Source organism: Aquarana catesbeiana, linkage group LG06, assembly GCF_042186555.1.
Source record: "Aquarana catesbeiana isolate 2022-GZ linkage group LG06, ASM4218655v1, whole genome shotgun sequence".
Lineage (NCBI taxonomy): Eukaryota > Metazoa > Chordata > Amphibia > Anura > Ranidae > Aquarana > Aquarana catesbeiana.
In genome coordinates, this window is record NC_133329.1 from 249,942,811 (window position 1) to 249,960,790 (window position 17,980).

At 40.9% G+C, this 17,980-nt stretch overlaps 1 protein-coding gene across 3 annotated transcripts in view; it reads right to left on the reverse strand.

Moving 5' to 3' along the window:
- Positions 1-17,980, reverse strand: part of GLS (glutaminase) — a 210,391-nt gene that overhangs the window by 88,754 nt on the left and 103,657 nt on the right. For all 3 annotated transcript variants that reach the window (XM_073633167.1, XM_073633169.1, XM_073633168.1), the window contains exons 8-10: positions 14,984-15,016; positions 10,879-10,937; positions 6,500-6,566 (exon numbers count right to left, since the gene is read on the reverse strand). In XM_073633167.1, the coding sequence (XP_073489268.1) occupies positions 6,500-6,566; positions 10,879-10,937; positions 14,984-15,016 (159 nt within the window). The remainder of the gene's footprint in view (positions 1-6,499; positions 6,567-10,878; positions 10,938-14,983; positions 15,017-17,980) is intronic.

A 17,980-nucleotide genomic window follows, 5' to 3' on the forward strand; every position in this document is an offset into this window, starting at 1 on the left:
CTGGTAAACTCCATGCCCAAGAAAGGCAGTGCTGAAAAATAATGGTGGCCCTTTAAAAAATAGGATTTTTATAACAGCTTATCTGTAAAATCATTTTCTTTTGAAGTACATCACGAGACACAGAGCCATAGTAATTACTATGTGGGTTATAATCCACCTTCAGGTGCTAGACACTGGCACACCCTAAACAGGAAGTTGCCTCCCTATATAACCCCTCCCATACCGGGAGCATCTCAGTTTTGTAGCAAAGCATACGTTTATACTAGAAAGATGGACGGAACCTCTGTGTCCCGTGATGTACTTCAAAAGAAAAGGATTTTACAGGTAAGCTATTATAAAAATTCTATTTTCTTTAATCGAACATCATGGGACACAGAGCCATAGTAATTACTATGTGGGATGTCCCAGAGCAATGCCAACTGAGGGGGAGGGAGAGACAACAAAAGTAGGACACCATGAGATCAGAGGACTTATACTCCTGCCTGCAGTACACTGCCAAAAAGGCGACATCCCTATGTCTTTTTACATTTGCCAAAAGATGGTCCAATGCTTGAAAGACTTCTTTTTTCTGGATCCTTAGGAATGTTTGATCTGAGAAAACGAGGAGACGGGAACTCTTGGAACTCCAGTTTGTACCTTGGAGCTATTGAGGAAGTCCCCCATTCGTCCTGACACTCTTCCTGCCAGATCCTTGAGAACTGCAGAAGAATTCCCTTTATTGAGCGAGTGGGGGCGCCTCCTCATAAGGAGGCTTCAGTATCTTGTAGGTTTCCTCCTTCAAGACCTCTTTTGTCCCTGGGGTTAACCCTGAGGATTACCTTTTGAACCTGACGGCAGAAGCTGTCGTGACTGCCTGGAGGCTGATGCCCCTGGCACAGAAGAAGAAGCTTTAAAAACGAAATACATTTACTCCTTTTCTTAAATGGCAAAAGGGGTACTTTTTCCACTAGAATTTCTTTGGATGTATTACCCAAAACAACCTCAAATAGCTGTTTCACCGCAATAGGAAGACTAGCCAGGAGCTTCTGCATGGTGCTTAGTGAAGGGCGCACGGCCTGAAAGATAGAATCTCTCAAAGCAACTATTGCACACACAAAGCTGCCAGATCCTGGGCCTGCTGAGCAGGATAACCTTGAACACCTGTTTAAACTGGTCTCTCAACAACTATTTTTTTAAATAGGAATTCCAACTTTTTATCCGTTGGATCCCTAAGCATTTGAGCATTGTCTGCCGGACAAGTCAAACTCTTATTCACAGAGGATATAACAGCGTTAATTGCTGGTATACCCTACTTAGTGAATTTCCTCCACCATAGGATAAAGGGTAAATAATGCTTATCTGGGTGCTCCTCTCAGATACAAAAAAGCTTTTCCAACAATGAATGGACAAAAAAAGGCATGCACAGCTTGAGGAGGCTTTAGCGAACCCAAACACTCAGTTAAGGGTACATAAATGTGGAGCGTACCATTCAGCAAGAAATTGCACTCCCAATCTTAAGAATGAAACAGCTGATTTTCCTGCATTTGACACCTCAGAAGCGGAGTCATCAGCCTCACCATGGTCCCCTGAAGGAATTAGTCTTCTCCCGCCCCTAGTTCCTCAGTTTGAGGGTCCTGGGTAATGGAAGAGAATCTGACACATTTTGACCCATACTGGGATGTGATTAAAGTCGCTAAACTTTTTTTTTTAAACCCATAATGGCTGAGGAAAAAAGATAATTTTAGTAAAATAAACAGTGTTGAAAACAGTTGCAAACATTTCATGGCCCCAAAGCTCACTCTGACCAGCCACCCTCTCTCAGGGGAGGATGCCATTTGTAGAAATGAGTAGGCTTTCCAGAGCTTGAGGGAGACCCTTTTAGCTCTTTTTTGGGAGTGTTTCAACCCCCCCCCTTCTGACCTTAGCCCAATGCACAAAGCAGAGGTACTACCAGAAGAAATTGCATCCACTGCTTGAGCAATAGTCCAGCCACTGCCGCTGCTATTAATGCTCAGCCTGATGCAAATAGTAAATGTGCCAAACAGGAAATGCCTGTGTCACCAAAACCTCTTTCATGCTCCTCTTTGCTCTCATGTCTCTCTGACAATTTTGCAGCCAGCACAAATGAAGTTTTTTTTTTTTAAATAACACACTCACGCTTTGGAGGATGCCAACGCTGCGTTAAGCCTCGCCCCCGCCTCGCATTGTGCCCCCCCTCCTTTCTCTATAAAAAAATTGTTTCCCGCGCAAGCACGGGCCTCCGATCCGACAGGTTCGGCTTGTGAGTGAGGGAGGAATGGCGTGGAGGAGACCTGGAAGCCGCCGCTGAGTAGGGGCGGTGAAAGAAAACGGCATTGCCGATCGTTTCAGTTCTCCCTTATACTCAGCCTCATGAAGAGGGGAAGAGTTCAGCCCAGTTGGGGGTGTCTGAAGGAAGCAAAACCCCCCAAATTTACCTGAGGTCTGCCTGCTAGCCGGAGGTAAAAAGTCTGCTGCTTCTGTGACAGAGTGATCTCTAAGCAAAGCATGAGAAGGTACATGTCCATACAGCCCCCAGTGGTGACACTTAGGCATGACAACATTTAATGTAAAGGAGACATTTCATAAGAAAATTTAAAGATTCCTTAGAAAACTCCACTTACCTTTCCCGCCGCAGGGTTTTCTGTGGTAAAACCAACAGACCCAATCTTCACTCTTCAATGTGGGTGCCATTAACAAACCTTCAGGAACCGGGGACCCTTGGGGAACCCATACTCCTGGACCTGTAATAGCACTTCGCCAGTAAAACTTTATGGCCTTAATACCAAAAGTACTGGATCCCGAGGTCCAGCTCTCTAAAAAGAGAAGCGTTTACAAGTAAAGATTTCTTCGGACACGAGGCACGGGTACCATTCAATTTGGTCTAAAAGACAGACACTTTGAATGGATTCGGCTGCATAGCTAGCCCCAGCAAGGATTGCTCCAGAGGAGCTTAGCACAGCACATCTTCACTCGTGACCAACACCTTAGACAATGGCGAAAAAACAGAGGTGCTTCCGGTATGGGAGGGGTTATATAGGGAGGCAACTTCCTATTTAGGGTGTGCCAGTGTCCAGCACCTGAAGGTGGACTAAAAACCCACATAGTAATTACTATGGCTCTGTGTCCCGTGATGTACGATTAAAGAAATATTGACACTTTGAGCCCAATTTGTACATTTTCAATTAGGGGTGTACTCACTTTTGTTGCCAGTGGTTTAGACATTAATGGCTGTGTGTTGAGTTATTTTGAGGGGACAGCTAATTTACACTGTTATACAAGCTGTACACTCACTACTTTACATTGTAGCAAAGTGTAATTTCTTCAGTGTTGTCACATGAAAAGATACAATAAAAAATATTTACAAAAAAGCGAGGGGTGTACTCACTTTTGTGAGATACTGTATATGTTAAATATATTTCAAGAAAAAAATAAATATAGGCCGATACGGATTTCACCCTTTTGCTGGTCAAACCCTACATCACATGTGCAGCTAATTTTATTTTATTTTTTTAAACCATCTTACTCCTAATAAAGCTGTCCTATGTAGCCTCACAGTTAATTAACCAAGGACAAATAGGTACCTGCAGCCATACACCATAGATCTATATTGCGCAGTCCTGTACGGAGTTACACCCTTTTTCTTAAAAACATTCCTGGCTGGGACTTGTGCTCACCATATATATGCAGCGAGGTAATCCCTTTGGATGAGTCAACACTCATATTCCAAATAAAGAACAGAGTTATCCATAGGAATGAGCTTGAACTGTAGGTATGCAGACACAGAAAGTATAGTCAGCCCTATTTTGAAGAGAACACTAAAAAGCAGCACCGAGGAAGGCTGCACAGTGAAGATCTCAAGAGCAGGACTGCAGGTAAGTATTCATTCATTGCGAATCCTCCTTTAGGGAAATTCAAAACTGACAATGCCACTAATAAAACTTATGTGGTCCTTTAAGAGTTATTTCCTGGTGTGATAATCAGTGCAGACAACATAGGCAATGGAGTAATCATATAACCCATTGGAAGAGTGCTTTCTGGGGAAATCGGGTGCATATTTTGTAAACTCTTAAAGAGACAATGTCATCACATTAAAAAAAAAAAAAAAATCAAGTATTTTAAATGCTTACTTCCAGTGTTTTCCTTTTCAAATAAACAAGTTATATTCACTTGCATTGTACCTTTGAACTTGCTGTAAAAATGTAATTGCTTCTCGAGAATCAATTCCCTAGCACAGAAACTTCCTTGCAAATCATAGCTCTCTCCTGTTCTGGGAGTATCTAATTACTGACTGTGCCGATCCAGCACCCCCACCATTTCCCTCACCTTCCTTTTATGTAGCTGATGGAGGAGGATTGAAGTGGAATACTAACAACTGTCACTTGAGTGACATCACATCCAAGTTAGCAGCACCCAGCAGCAGTCTCACAAATTTTGGATGTCTGCGCAAAGGAGGTTTTCACATGCAAATAACATAAAATATATTAACTACTTGCCACCCGCCCACCGCCCACCGACATCATATGACGGCACCCAGTTTAGCTGCGGTCGCACCATGTTCCTGGGACATGGCGCGACCCTTTGCCCATGTGATCAGCCACAACCAATCACATGTAAACAAGGAAGTGCCGTTTATCAGCTCTCCTCACACTAGACAGAAGTGTGAGGTGAGGAGAGCTGATCAGCAGCATCTCCTCACAGGGAAGATGTGAAAGGTAATCAGGGCACTGATCATCAGTGCCCTGATTACATTGCAACCTCAGCAGTGCCCATCAGTGACACCAGCCTGTGCCCATCAGTGACACCAGCCCGTGCCCATCAGTTATGCCAATCAATGCTGCTTTTCAGTGCCACCTATCAGTGCTCATCAGTTCTGCATATCAGTGCCACCTATCAGTGCTGCATATTAGTTCCTCATTACTGCCATCCCATCAGTGCTGCCTTATCAGTGCAGCCAATCAGTGTTTATCAGAGAACATCCGTGAAAGAGAAAAATTACTTATTTCTAACATTTTCTGATAGAAACTAAGAAAAACTTTTTTTCCAAATTTTTTTTCTTTTTAGCAAAAAATAAAAAAACCCAGCAATGATTAAATACCACCAAAAGTAAGCCCTATTTGTGTTATGAAAAGGATTAAAAATAAATTGAAAGTGCCTGGTATTGAGGTAGTAAAATGCACAAATAAGCTTATGGAAAAACTGCTGATGAAATGAATGGTCTGGCCATTCAGTAAAGGGTCACTTTAAACTCTTACACACTGGTGTAACCAGAAGGCCGCTCTGAAGTAGAAACATATTTTATAATAGTTTATACTGAATATTCACTTTACATACCTAGTCACAAAGTGGTTTCTGAATTTAGCCACCCATGTGGATGTCAAACTGGATTTATTCAGATTAAGCACAAATGGACTGCAATACAGTAACCAAAAGGTAACTGCAACACCTAACCATACCGTCTTCTGACCATGTTTATGATCCCTTTCACACTGAGGCACTTTGCAGGCGATATAGCGTTAAAAATAGCGCCTGCAAAGCGCCCTGAAACAGCGGCTCCATTCACTCCAGTGTGAAAGCCCGAGGGCTTTCACACTGGAGTGGTGCGCTGGCAGGGCGACAGAAAAAGTCCTGCCAGCAGCTTATTTGGAGCGCATTAGGAGCGGTGAACTCACCGCTCCTAAAGCGACCCTGCCCACTGAAATCAATGAGCAGCGCCGCCAAACAGAAAAAGTCCTGCCAGCAGCTTCTTTGGAGCGCATTAGGAGCGGTGAACTCACCGCTTCTAAAGCGACCCTGCCCACTAAAATCAATGGGCAGCGCCGCCGAACCGCCAGCAGAGCGCCACTGTAGCAGTACTTTGCCGGCGGTTTTAACCCTTTTTCGGCCGCCAGCGGGGGTTAAAAGCGCCCCGCTAGCGGACGAATAGTGCTGCAAAAATGACAGTAAAGCTCCGCTAAAAATAGCAGCGTTTTACCACCAACGCCCGGGGCGCCTCAGTGTGAAGGGGCTCTTAGGAAACGAACAGCAATGAAAACCTGCATTGCTCACATTTAAACTTCATTATTCACTCACACTGTAGAAATTTCAAACACACACAGATGCTAATATTATACATATTTAAGCAGCACATCAAACCATCAGGTACAGCACAAAGCTAACCCACAACAATCTGCGCCAACTGTTCCTCCACTAGAGCACTTACAGTTCAGAGAACAACTAGTGCAAACCTGTCATGTCATTTAACATGATAAAAAATAGAAGGTAGCAACATCTAAGAAAAAGTTCAGGTGAGGAAAGAAAACAGACTAGCAACTCTTGAACAGGATTATGCAAGACAAGAAGAAAATCCAAAATGGCCAAAAATGCATTTAGTCCAAAGTACAGAAATTAAACAATATGCAGAATTTATCTAGGATGTAGCCACCTCTTATTCTGACTTCACTGACTGGCATAATCATTTTTGAGATGTGTGTCTAACAAACTGCATATAGAAAGGACCAACCTTTTTTTCTTTTAAATAGTATCCAATGGCAAAATTTCTGTCTCCACTTTCTCGCTCAGACTGGAACCTAAAAGAAGGTATACAGACAAAAATGAGCATTAGACAGTGCACAAAAATATTAAACAAAAATTACAAAATGTTAGAAATGTACAGTCCCAAGTTGTACATTATACTGTAGCAGTGTATGAATGGAACAGAAGCTCAAATCTATTTTTAATCCTTATCTTGCTAGAATTAGTAAATAAATAGGAAATTAGATCTTATTTTCTAGTTTTAATTTTTTTTTACATTTCTTCAGTTACTTCCAGGTTTCCAGATCTAGGCAAATGAGGTCACATATCCCAGGAGTCTTCAGGAGGGGAGGAGGGGGTTTTCTCAGCTAAGTACACCCTCCTGCCTGCATGCATGAACCATGGGCAGATGAAATCCAGGAAGTAAATGCTACATGATCATCTGCCCTTACTCAAGATGGCCATGGCCAGAAATACTACGAAGGGTTTCAAAGTGATTTTTCAAAAAATAAAGCATGCAGACATGGATGGAGAAGCTTGCTTTGAATATAAAAAAAATCAATTAAATAGTATTTTTGCTTTCTGGTGCTCAAATGCAGTGTAGTTCCTCTTTAAAAAAAGAATTCCAGGTATGAATATTTTATACAGTTACATTGGTCCAGTTTGGACTAATTTAACAATGCATATACCAGGGCATGACAAATTTGCTTTGAATCTAGGAGCCAGGTAAAGTTTTGAATCAGACGCCCAGAACTGCAAATCCAGGGCGTCGGGTGCCCAGGGCAAGGCAAGCCATTTGGGTCCCTTAACTCTGGGACTTTTACCACTCCGAGTCACTTACACTAGTTCTGCTGTGAATGATTAAGGGCTCCTCGTTATTCACAGCCTTAGACTCTGTCTGCCCACAGCCTTTTATTATTGTTGAGTCTGAGTGATAGATCTTTGACTACAGTAGTCAAAGAGCTCTCACAGATTCAACCAATAAAAAGGTAGCCAATCAGAGATTTCAGCTGTGAACAAGGAGGCGAAACCCTTACTAATCCGTCCCAGCAGAGAGGCCAGCCACCAGCCCATCACCCTGACATACAGTGGGGGGCAATTCAGCAGAGAGACAGCCCAATCCAGCAAAGGTACATCCCCATATAGCAAAGCAACAGCCCAAACAAGCAAAGAGACATCCCCATATATTCAGGAAAGAGACATCCCAATAAATTCAGCAGAGACATCCCTAACCAGCAAATATCCCCATATGTTCAAAGAGACATCCTCATATATTCAAAGAGACATCCCCATATATTCAAAGAGACATCCCCATATATTCAAAGAGACATCCCCATATATTCAAAGAGACATCCCAATCCAGCAAAGAGACAGCCCCATATATTCAAAAAAATATCCCAATCCAGCAAAGAAACATCCCCATATATTCAGCAAAGAGATATTCTAATCCAGCAAATAGATATTTTCATATAGCAAAGAGACAGCCCAATCCAGCAGAAACATCCCCATCTATTCAGCAAAGAGACATTCCAATCCAGCAAAGACACATTTCCATATAGCAAATAGTAAAGAGGCAACCCCATCCAGCAAAGATACATCTCCATGTAGCAAAGAGGCAGCCCCATCCTGCAAAGAGGCAGCCCCATCCTGCAAAGAGGCAGCCCCATCCTGCAAAGAGGCATCTCCACATAGCAAAGAGGCAGCCCCACCCAGCAAAGAGGCAGCCCCACCCAGCAAAGAGGCAGCCCCACCCAGCAAGAAAATGTATGGTTTGGGGTCTTTTACAAATTTTGTAAGCTGTAAGTGAAAAAGAAAAACTTCCAGATTTTCTAAGAGACATTTGTGTACGTCTGATTTTCACCATTTCTCAGAAAAGGGGCAATTTAAAAATTTACAAATATTGGTTATATAGTACAATACAGCTCTTATATTTGGCAGGAATTTTGTAAAATTTGCTGTGTTTGTATCCGCGAATAATGATTTTAGTGTATTTTTAGCGAAAATATTGCTTTGGTAAACATTTGCGCAAATATCATGGGGCCTTAGAAATCAGTAGCACCTTCTTCTTTATTCTACTGGTCCTAAGCTTTCAGAAAATACATGGGTTTGGGGGGGGTCTTTCACAAATTCCGAACACTGTAAGGGAAAAATGAAAACCTTCAGATTTTTCGAGAAATTTATATATTTACATTTTTGTGTACGCAAATATATGTTATGAAATATCTCCATGCAGGTTAAGCTTTTATATTTAGTAGGAATTTAGCAGGAAATTTGTAAAATTAACTTGTTTTTATCTGCTAGTAATGGTTTTATTTTTTTATTTTTTTTTGCAAAAAATATTGTTTTGAACATTTGCGCAAATACCGCGGCCTAAAAAATCTGTAGCACCATATTTTTATTCCAGAGGTCAGATGCTTTCAGAAAATATATGGTTTAGTGGGGTCTTTCACAAATTCTGAAAGCTGCAAGTGAAAGATTTTTAGAGAAACTTTTGGGTAAGTTCGATTTTCACCATTTTGCAAAAAGGCGCAATTTAAAATTTACAAATATTTGTTATTTATTAAAGCGAAGTTCTACTCATTTAAAAGTCAGCAGCTACAAAAAGTGTAGCTGCTGACTTTCAATAATAAGACACTCACCTGTCCCACGGTCCAGAGATGCGGGTGCAGGAAGCCTCGTTCCTCTCCCCCTCCTCTCTGCGGCGCTGGCATTTTAACTGTGGGCGCCGCACGCACTGCGCATGCACGAGCCGCGCTGCAAAAGGCCGGGCAATCTTCTGGGTTCTGTGATGTGTCCCAGAAGATTGCAGGGAGGGAGGGGGGGGAAAGGTGATCTTCCTTCCGGCGCCGTGGAGCCAGAGGAGGAAGTGGGAGCTGGGTGCCTGTAAAAACAGGGTACCCGGTCCTCCCCCCAAAAAACGGCATGCCATAAGTGGTATGTCAGGGGGTCACCTGCACTTAAAGTGGAAGTTCCATTTTTGGGTGGAACTCCGCTTTAACTCCATACAGGTTAAGATTTTATATTTAGTAGGGATTTAGCATGAATTTTGTAAAATTAACTGTTTTTTATCTACTAATAATGATTTTAATGTATTTTTTGCAAATATATTGGTTTGGTAAACATTTGCGCAAATACCACGAGGTCTAAAAAAATCAGTAGCACCTTTTTTTTTATTCTAGAGGTCATATGCTTTCAGAAAATTTATAGTTTTGGGGGTCTTTCACAAATACTGAAAGCTGTAAGGGAAAAATGAAAACCTTTAGATTGTTAGAGAAATTTGGATATTTACACTTCTGCGTCTGTTCAATTTTCACCATTTCACAAAAAGGTGCAATTTAAAAAGTTACAAATATTTATTTATTAACTCAATACAGGTGAAGCTTTTATATTTAGTAGGGATTTTGTAAAATGTGCTGGTTATGTATGCATCTGCTAATCATGACTTTAGTGGATTTTTAGCAAAAATATTGTTTTGATAAACATTTGTGCAAATATCGTGGGACCTTAGAAATCAGTAGCACCTTTTTATTTTATGGATCATGCGCTTTCAGAAAATATATGGTTTGGGGGGTCTTTTACAAACGTTAAAAACTAGAAGTGAAAAATAATAAAGCAATGGAAAAATTGCAAAAATGGTCTGGCCACCTAAGTGTACAAAATGGAGCACAGGGCCTGGCAGCAAAAGGGTTAAAGTGTATTTTTTCCTGAAAATTTGAATTAGCCTGCATGAAGTTAAAAGACCTTGAGCCTTTACAACCACTTTACCTGTTTTGCATTTGCCTTTACCCTATTGATATAGAATCTTTGCAGCTGCATGGATCAGAGAGAAGCCTCTGCCTGCACTGTGGCTGCCCTGATGGCTCATTCCTGTTCTGTAATCAATGGACATCTTTCAGCATAGCTGAAACGTAACCATGGTAAATCAGGTGAAAAAAAATTAAAATACATGCTCCACCTGCTGGCCGGCTAGAAAGCTAGATAACATTAAGCCCTGGTTCACACCAGTGTGACTTGTTATGCGACTTTACAGTTCAAAGTCGCATGACAAGTTGCACCCCATTTGCAGTAATGGAACCATTCAAATAGCTGCGACTCAAGTCGCAGCGACTTTGAAAAAGGTTCCTGCACCATTTCTGTGCAACTTGTATTAACATCTACTAAATAAAGTCACACAGATATCAGCAAGCTGCACATGAAAACGCACTACTTTGAAGTTGCACTGAAGTAGTGCAATTTCAAAATCGCACTGTTTTTTTGTCCTGATCATAACACACAAAGAATATATGACTAAAACCACTATACATTCACCTTTTCAATAAATGTAAACTAAAGATTATCGACATTTTTTATGATTTTGTATGTACTTACGTAGCATTACTAAATCCAACATATTCATTGCCAGCCATTTTATTGAGAAACTGCATGACCTGTAAAAGTAGAAGACATCAGATGTTAAGTAAACACTGGCAAGCCTGGTATTTCATCCTTTGCCCTCCTTCAGATGTTAGTCATGGACCTACCAGGAGAAGCTAGCATCAAGCAGAAGGTAAATAAAGAACATCTTTGCAGAAGGGCAAAGGCACAATACACACGACACACTGATGCAGGATGAGGCAACAATCGAAATGTTGAGTGTGGGGGTTGGGGTGTGAGGGAGAAAATAGCATTACCTTGATTCTGGGGGACAAAGAGGATACCTTCAGTTATTAAAGAGAAGATATATGGGTGGTATAGAACCAAGAACCACTTTTTGTGCAATTACATCTGAACAAAGCCTAAAAACAGAGCTTGAAAAGATATACATGCGTTTTTACTGTGGGGGGGAAAAAAGAATTTGATTTTATCATGGGGTGTATATCATAGTTAATGAGGTTGATGAATGTTTTACATTACAGAAAATTGGGTTATAGGTTAATTCATTCTTTTTTCTAAAAATGGCCGATATTGATTCAATTAAATGTTCTTTAGTCAAACTGTAATTGATTACTTATCAAGTTGACTTGCTGATTTGATGCTACCGGGAACTGCTAGATTTTAGTTATAACTATACATATTTGGGATGTTATGCATTCGGATTAAACAGGTTAAAAAAAAAGGTTATGTACGCTGCAGTATTTGCTGTGGAAATTGTCATACATTTTTAATACATGTATTCTAACTAAAACATCTATAAAGATTTATTATCATGTGTGATGCAGGATTATTATTAAGTGCATCTATCCATTAAAGTGTATAAACTAACAATAAACTTATCTTTACACCATAAACCTAAACATTAACAGGCTCCTGAAGACATCCACGGATGCCAAAATATGTCACTTCTGTTATTTGGAATGCATGCCTGCATCCTGAGTGTAACAGTGGCTGGGGTGGCGTTCCTGTGGATTTCATTTTAAGGTACCGGGGTGCCAATAAATGTAAGTTTATAACATTTGCTTTATGTGATTGAAATCTTTTTCATGAACGTTTTATGCTAGGTGGGCTCTTCCCGCATTTACTATATGCCGGCGTGGAGCTGAAGGAGTGGACCAGAGGAGATTCATTTGAGGTTATAAACAAGCCAATTTAGACCTGCTTATCAAAGTGTCATTAAACCTACAGCAATAAAAAGTGTCAGTACACGCTGTATTACATGCTGTTTATACTCAGTCACTATGGGATTAGTTTTCTGTATTCTGCAAAAACCAAGTGGATCCAGCTGTTCACTGTCCCTCTCTCCTTGTCTGTGTCCCTGCTGCAGCCTGAGAATGTGTAGTCCAGCCGTTATCACATCTACTGAGCATGCTCCAGTTTCAGTTCCCATCCAAGTAGTTAATTTCCTCTTTTTTCTGATCTGTGCAGCCCACATGACTAAGGAGTCACACATTTGGGAATATACACAGTGGTAAATGACAGTTCACTCCTTCCCTCCTCCTTCATGCCCAATAAACAGCTAAACACTATGGGGGCTGAAGCCCACACCATTTTTTTGCACAAAAATAATAATAGATTCAAGTTTAAATACATATTTGTATGACAATTTAAAAAACATTTGATATCAATTATGTATTTTTCCTTGTATTTTTTTATTTTATTTTTTGAACATGTGACTGTCACTAGAGGACTAGAAGCTCCTCCTGTGGTTGTTTCACTGCAGATGGGCTGGGAAAGAGCAGTCACATGACAGATGTATATCAATTATGAAACAGTACTTTAATTTAAAAAAAAAAATCTCAGTGGGATCATCCATAAAGAGGAGAGATGACGTAAATTAAACTATGCGTGTTTAGTATCACTTTAAGTTAATGGGTCTGCAGACCAGGTGAGTGCATGGTGGTGAACTGGGGGAAGGAGGAGTGAGCACAAAGAGGAAGAGGTGCATTGTAGCGCTGGCACTTTTTACTCTTTAGTGTGTAAAAAAAAAAAAAAAAATCACTGGGTTTCTCACATTGGTATTGTTGTGGAACAGGGATTTATTGTGAATCCTTGCTTATTGGGTAAGAAAGTAGAACATGTTGCCTGGATCACAGTTTGTAAACTATAAGTAACTATTATACTTTATGAATAATTATTTCAGTGCATATTTGGGAGCACTGAAAATATACTCACATTCATGTTTTTTTTAATACAATATGTTTAGATTTATTTACTTGTAAAGGCTTATTAATATTTTTTTATTACGCCGCACAATAAAATATAAATTTTAATATCCTGAGGGATATTTGTGTTCAGCTGGGGTACACACACACACACCTAATCACAAGAGGATCAAAATGTATTACTAAAGTTTTGTTATATCTCTTCAATAGTTGCAAACAAAAAACAAAACAAAAAAAAAAAAAACACACAATGTTACTCATACCCAAAATCTTGTGATCTGGTAAACACCTTTGCACTCTGCCGACTGATCTCAGCTAGCATTGTTCCCAAATTCCAAAAAATTGAATTTCAGGTGTCATGTGTATATTTAATCCTTACAGAAATTTTGTGTCTATAGTGTAAAATCAGTTGACCTGCTTTTTGTTACCTAGAGTCTTTCCAGGGGTAACACAAAGGGTCATGTGCAGGTATTGTAGAGATGTACTGCATATGTTTTAAATATGCCCTGGCATTCACTTTAATAAAAGCTGCTGGAGGAGTGTAATCTAGTGCTCCATACACACAAGCGGAATTTCCGTCGGAAAAATCTTGGATGGTTTTTCCAACAGAATTCCGCTTAAGCTTGGCTTGCGTAATACACACGGTCACACAAAAGTTCTCTGAACTTTCGACCGTCAAGAACGCGGTGACATACAACACTACGATGAGCCGAAAAAATGAAGCTCAATGCTTCCGAGCATGCGTCAAATTGTTTCCGAGCATGCGTGATTTTTTGCGCGTCCGAATTGCATACAGACGAACGCATTTTCGGATAGGAACTTTTTCCGACCAAAAAATAGAGAACCTGCTCTCAATCTTTTGCTGGCTGGAATTCCGCCTGTAAAAGTCCGATGGAGCATACACACAGTCGCATTTTCCCGACCAAAATCTCTCATCGGAGTTTTGCCGGCGGCATTTCCGATCGTGTGTACGGGGCATAACAGAAGAACTAAAGGGCTGAGAGTTCATAGCACTTACCTGTGTACTAAAGGAGATAAGTAGGTTTCCACTGCTCACCTCCTTCTGAAAATGCTTGTTACCCATCTGTCTGGCTTCAGGTTTTGAAGTCAATGTTACAGAAAGTACTGAAGCCTGAGATAGCCAGATAACTAACATTTTCAAAAAAAATGTAATATTAGAAGGATAGTCATGGCAGTTTTACATAGAGAACACGTACCCTGCACCGATTCCCACAATGTAATACCCAGGGTCTGAAGACAGCCATATACAGTTCAAACCAAGTATGGTCAAGCTGAATGCACCAAAGTTAAATCGATGAATCACTTTTGGTACAACCAGCCTGCCGGATCTTACTTGCGATTATTGCAAGTGGCTGTTATAGCTGCTAAAAGGATCACTGTCTTCTCCTGGTGGGGGCGGCTTCCCCACCCCCCTTCCCCGCCGGGAGAAGACAATGGCTCGGCAGGAGGGATTCCCACATCACCACTGTCTGCGCTGATGGGGGAACCAAGCAAATTTCTTTCTTGCAACCCGTGGTTGCAGGAAAGAAATTCACTCAGTCTATGGCATGCCTGAGTTGCTTGTCAACAGGCCCCGGCACAGCCACCTGGGAAACATGCATACAATTATGCAAATGCCTGCTAACTAAAGTCTCTATATTTAGTTCCACTTTGGGAGGACAGCACTAGGAGGGCAAAAATTGAAATGTGTTATGTCCCGACATCTTTTTTTTTTCTATCAGTTCTCTCTAATAAATTATTCCTCCATGTGCACTTGAAGGATACATTTAATATTATAAAATGTTATAATACATTTAAATCAAAAACAAATATTTTGTTTATGCAACAGGAAATTAAATGATGCAAATGGGAAATGCTAGATCTTTTACACTTACGTAGTCAAATTTTTCTGCATTGCCTGCTCCTTGCTGCAGGGGAAAAAAAAACACAAGTTAATGGTTTCACTGACTGAGTGTATATGTATTCCATTAAGCCAAGTCTTTACAAATGTGATGGTCTCAACATACTGTATAGCAAAAAACAGTCAGTGACCACCATCAGGACAGAAATGCTGTGCAGTTGGATGAAAAGGTTTGTTTTCCATGAGCTACACTCTAGCCTCCATTTATAAAGGGTCACATATTAAATTACTATCCTTTCCTGATTAATCATTTGCCAGCTTTATAAAGGCATTCCCTGGCACTATTGTATGATATATTCATCAGCTCCTGGATTCCTCCTTACCATATTTCAGAATCCATCTCAGTACTTAGTCTAGAAAATGTTACAAATTTGCCAGCAACACCTTTTTTGCCTAAATTTAGTTACAGCACATTTACCTTCTACAACATTTGCTGACAGCTTTCCTTTGAAGTGGTTGTAAGGGTTTACAACCACTTCAAAGGAAAGCTGTCAGCAAATGTTGTAGAAGGTAAATGTGCTGTAACTGAATTTAGGCAAAAAAGGTGTTGCTGGCAAATTTGTAAATTTTTCTAGTCTAAGTACTGAGATGGATACTGAAATCTGGTAAGGAGGAATCCAGGAGCTGATGAATAGATCATACAATAGTGCCAGGGAATACCTTTATAAAGCTGGCAAATGATTAATCAGGAAAGGATAGTACTTTAATATGTGACCCTTTATAAATGGAGCCTAGAGTGTAGCTCATGGAAAACAAACATTTTCATCCAACTGCACAGCATTTCTGTCCTGATGGTGGTCATGGATATTGAACAAAGCACATATATCTGTAGTGTTTACTTATCTCTCTCCAAAGCTCTAAGTGTTGTTTCTCTCTGGTGCTTCATTCCTCTGTTATCAGCATGAGTCACTTCTGGGAAGTTTTCCAGACTCAATGAGATATATTTGTGTCAGGAGGGAGGGGGAGCTCAGAACAGAGCTGGTCTATTCACAACACAGCTCTTCTGCTGTGTGGAGGGGGGTGTTCCTTTCCTCCAAATCAGCTCTCACACACTTAATGCAGTCTCTCCACCCTCTGCTGAGACAGATGAAAGATTTCTATCGCAATCTGCAATTCTGAAGGGGTGTAGAGAGGGGAAGACTGCAGATAAACTAATAAAACATATGTAGGAGGATTTGTTTCATCCCTGCCTATCACTTGAGGCTGTTCACTTCCCTCAGTACATGTGAGGGTTTACAACCACTTTAAACTCTGAAAAACAACAGCAAATTAAATAATCTTTTTAATGGTTCTGGATAAATCTGACAGATTATCAAATAAAGCTCTTCCTGTAGCCCCGGTGACCATAATGCAGCACCAATGGTGGCTTAGCTGCACTTGAGCCTAGGTTCACACTGTATCGATGCGGGAACCAGCGCAATTGCAGCGCTGATTCCCACATCGCATCTCTCCCGCAGGCAGTTCACACTGCCCCCTGCAAACCGCTGCGTTTGTCAATACAATGTTTTTTTGTTTTTTTCTAATTCTTTATTTTTTTGATGAAGAATTCCATACATTATTCACATCAATCATTCATATTATTTAATAATACAAAAACATATTAAATATATAATTTATACGAACCCATTCTTTTGTTTCTACCCTCGTTCCATACAAAGTTGTATTTTTGCTACTAATTCATATCTCCCTTTTTCCCTTTTCTTTCTATTTCCCTCCTCCCCTCCCCATACCCCCCCCCCACCACGACAGACCATTCCCATAACCTTTAGTATTTTATTCACCACATTCACATTTGCTACTAACTTCCCCCCCTCTCCGATGTTCTTGATTATCTAATTATATTATCATTACTTTTACAGGTCGTCCTTCTGCCCCTCTCTTCCTTCTCCCCTTCCCTGTGCACTCCCTTCTCTTCTTCCTTCTCTCGGCTGTTTCTATCTCCCCTTTCCTCTCTAATCTCCCCCCCCTGTCTCTACATCTGAAGCCTCTCTACTATCAATTGGTGCGGGGCCAAGTCCACATCCCCCAACCATGACTGCCATATCTTGTCGAATTTACCGTTCTCTAGGGAGCAGTGAATTGACATACACAATCCATTGCTTCACTGTAGGCACCGTTGGGGCCATCCAATGCCTTGCAATGAGTTTCCTGGCAAGGTACATCAGTCTAGTTAACATGAAATACTTTCCCCCCGGGAACATTTTTGCATTTATAGCTCCTAGTAAGTATACAGTCGGGTTCAGGGGGATGGGGACCTGCGCCAACCTCGAAATGCACTGGAAGACCTCATCCCAGTACCTATACAGCTTTGGACACCTCCAAATTAGGTGGATGAAGTCCCCTCTGTGCACTCTACACTTAGGGCACAACGGGGAGTCTCCTCCTCCCCATTTATAAAGCTGTACTGATGTTCTGTAGGCCCTATGAAGAATAAATAATTGTGACAGCCTTTGGGTTGCGGAAAGCGACACCACTGGAATAGCCTCCAGCGCCATTTCCCACTGTTTTTCTTCTATCTCTCCTATATCCTCTACCCATTTATTTCGGCACTTTAATAAAGTATGATCCTGAACCGACCTCAGCAGCTCCCTATATATGTTTGATATTAACCCTTTCCTCGTATCCGCTAAAAAAACCTCACTCAGGAGTGATACTGTTGGTACTGTCTGAGAATGTGTTATTTGTTGTGCCTGTAACGCATGGCAAAGTTGGAGATATTGATAAAAACCCCTCGGGTTCAGGTGGAATTCCCTGCATAGTTGTTCATATGTCTTCAACACCTCTCCCTGAGAAGAACCGAATCCCCATTTCTTTCCAGTGTGTAAACCCTTGTAATTCCTAGATCTCAGGGTATCTTCTATTATGCCAAATCGGTGTGAATGGAAGCACGCCTGTTATTTTTAGCACTTTCCGAACCTTTCCCCATACCCTTTTAAAGAGAGTACTTATAGGTTCTACGCCCTTCATGCTT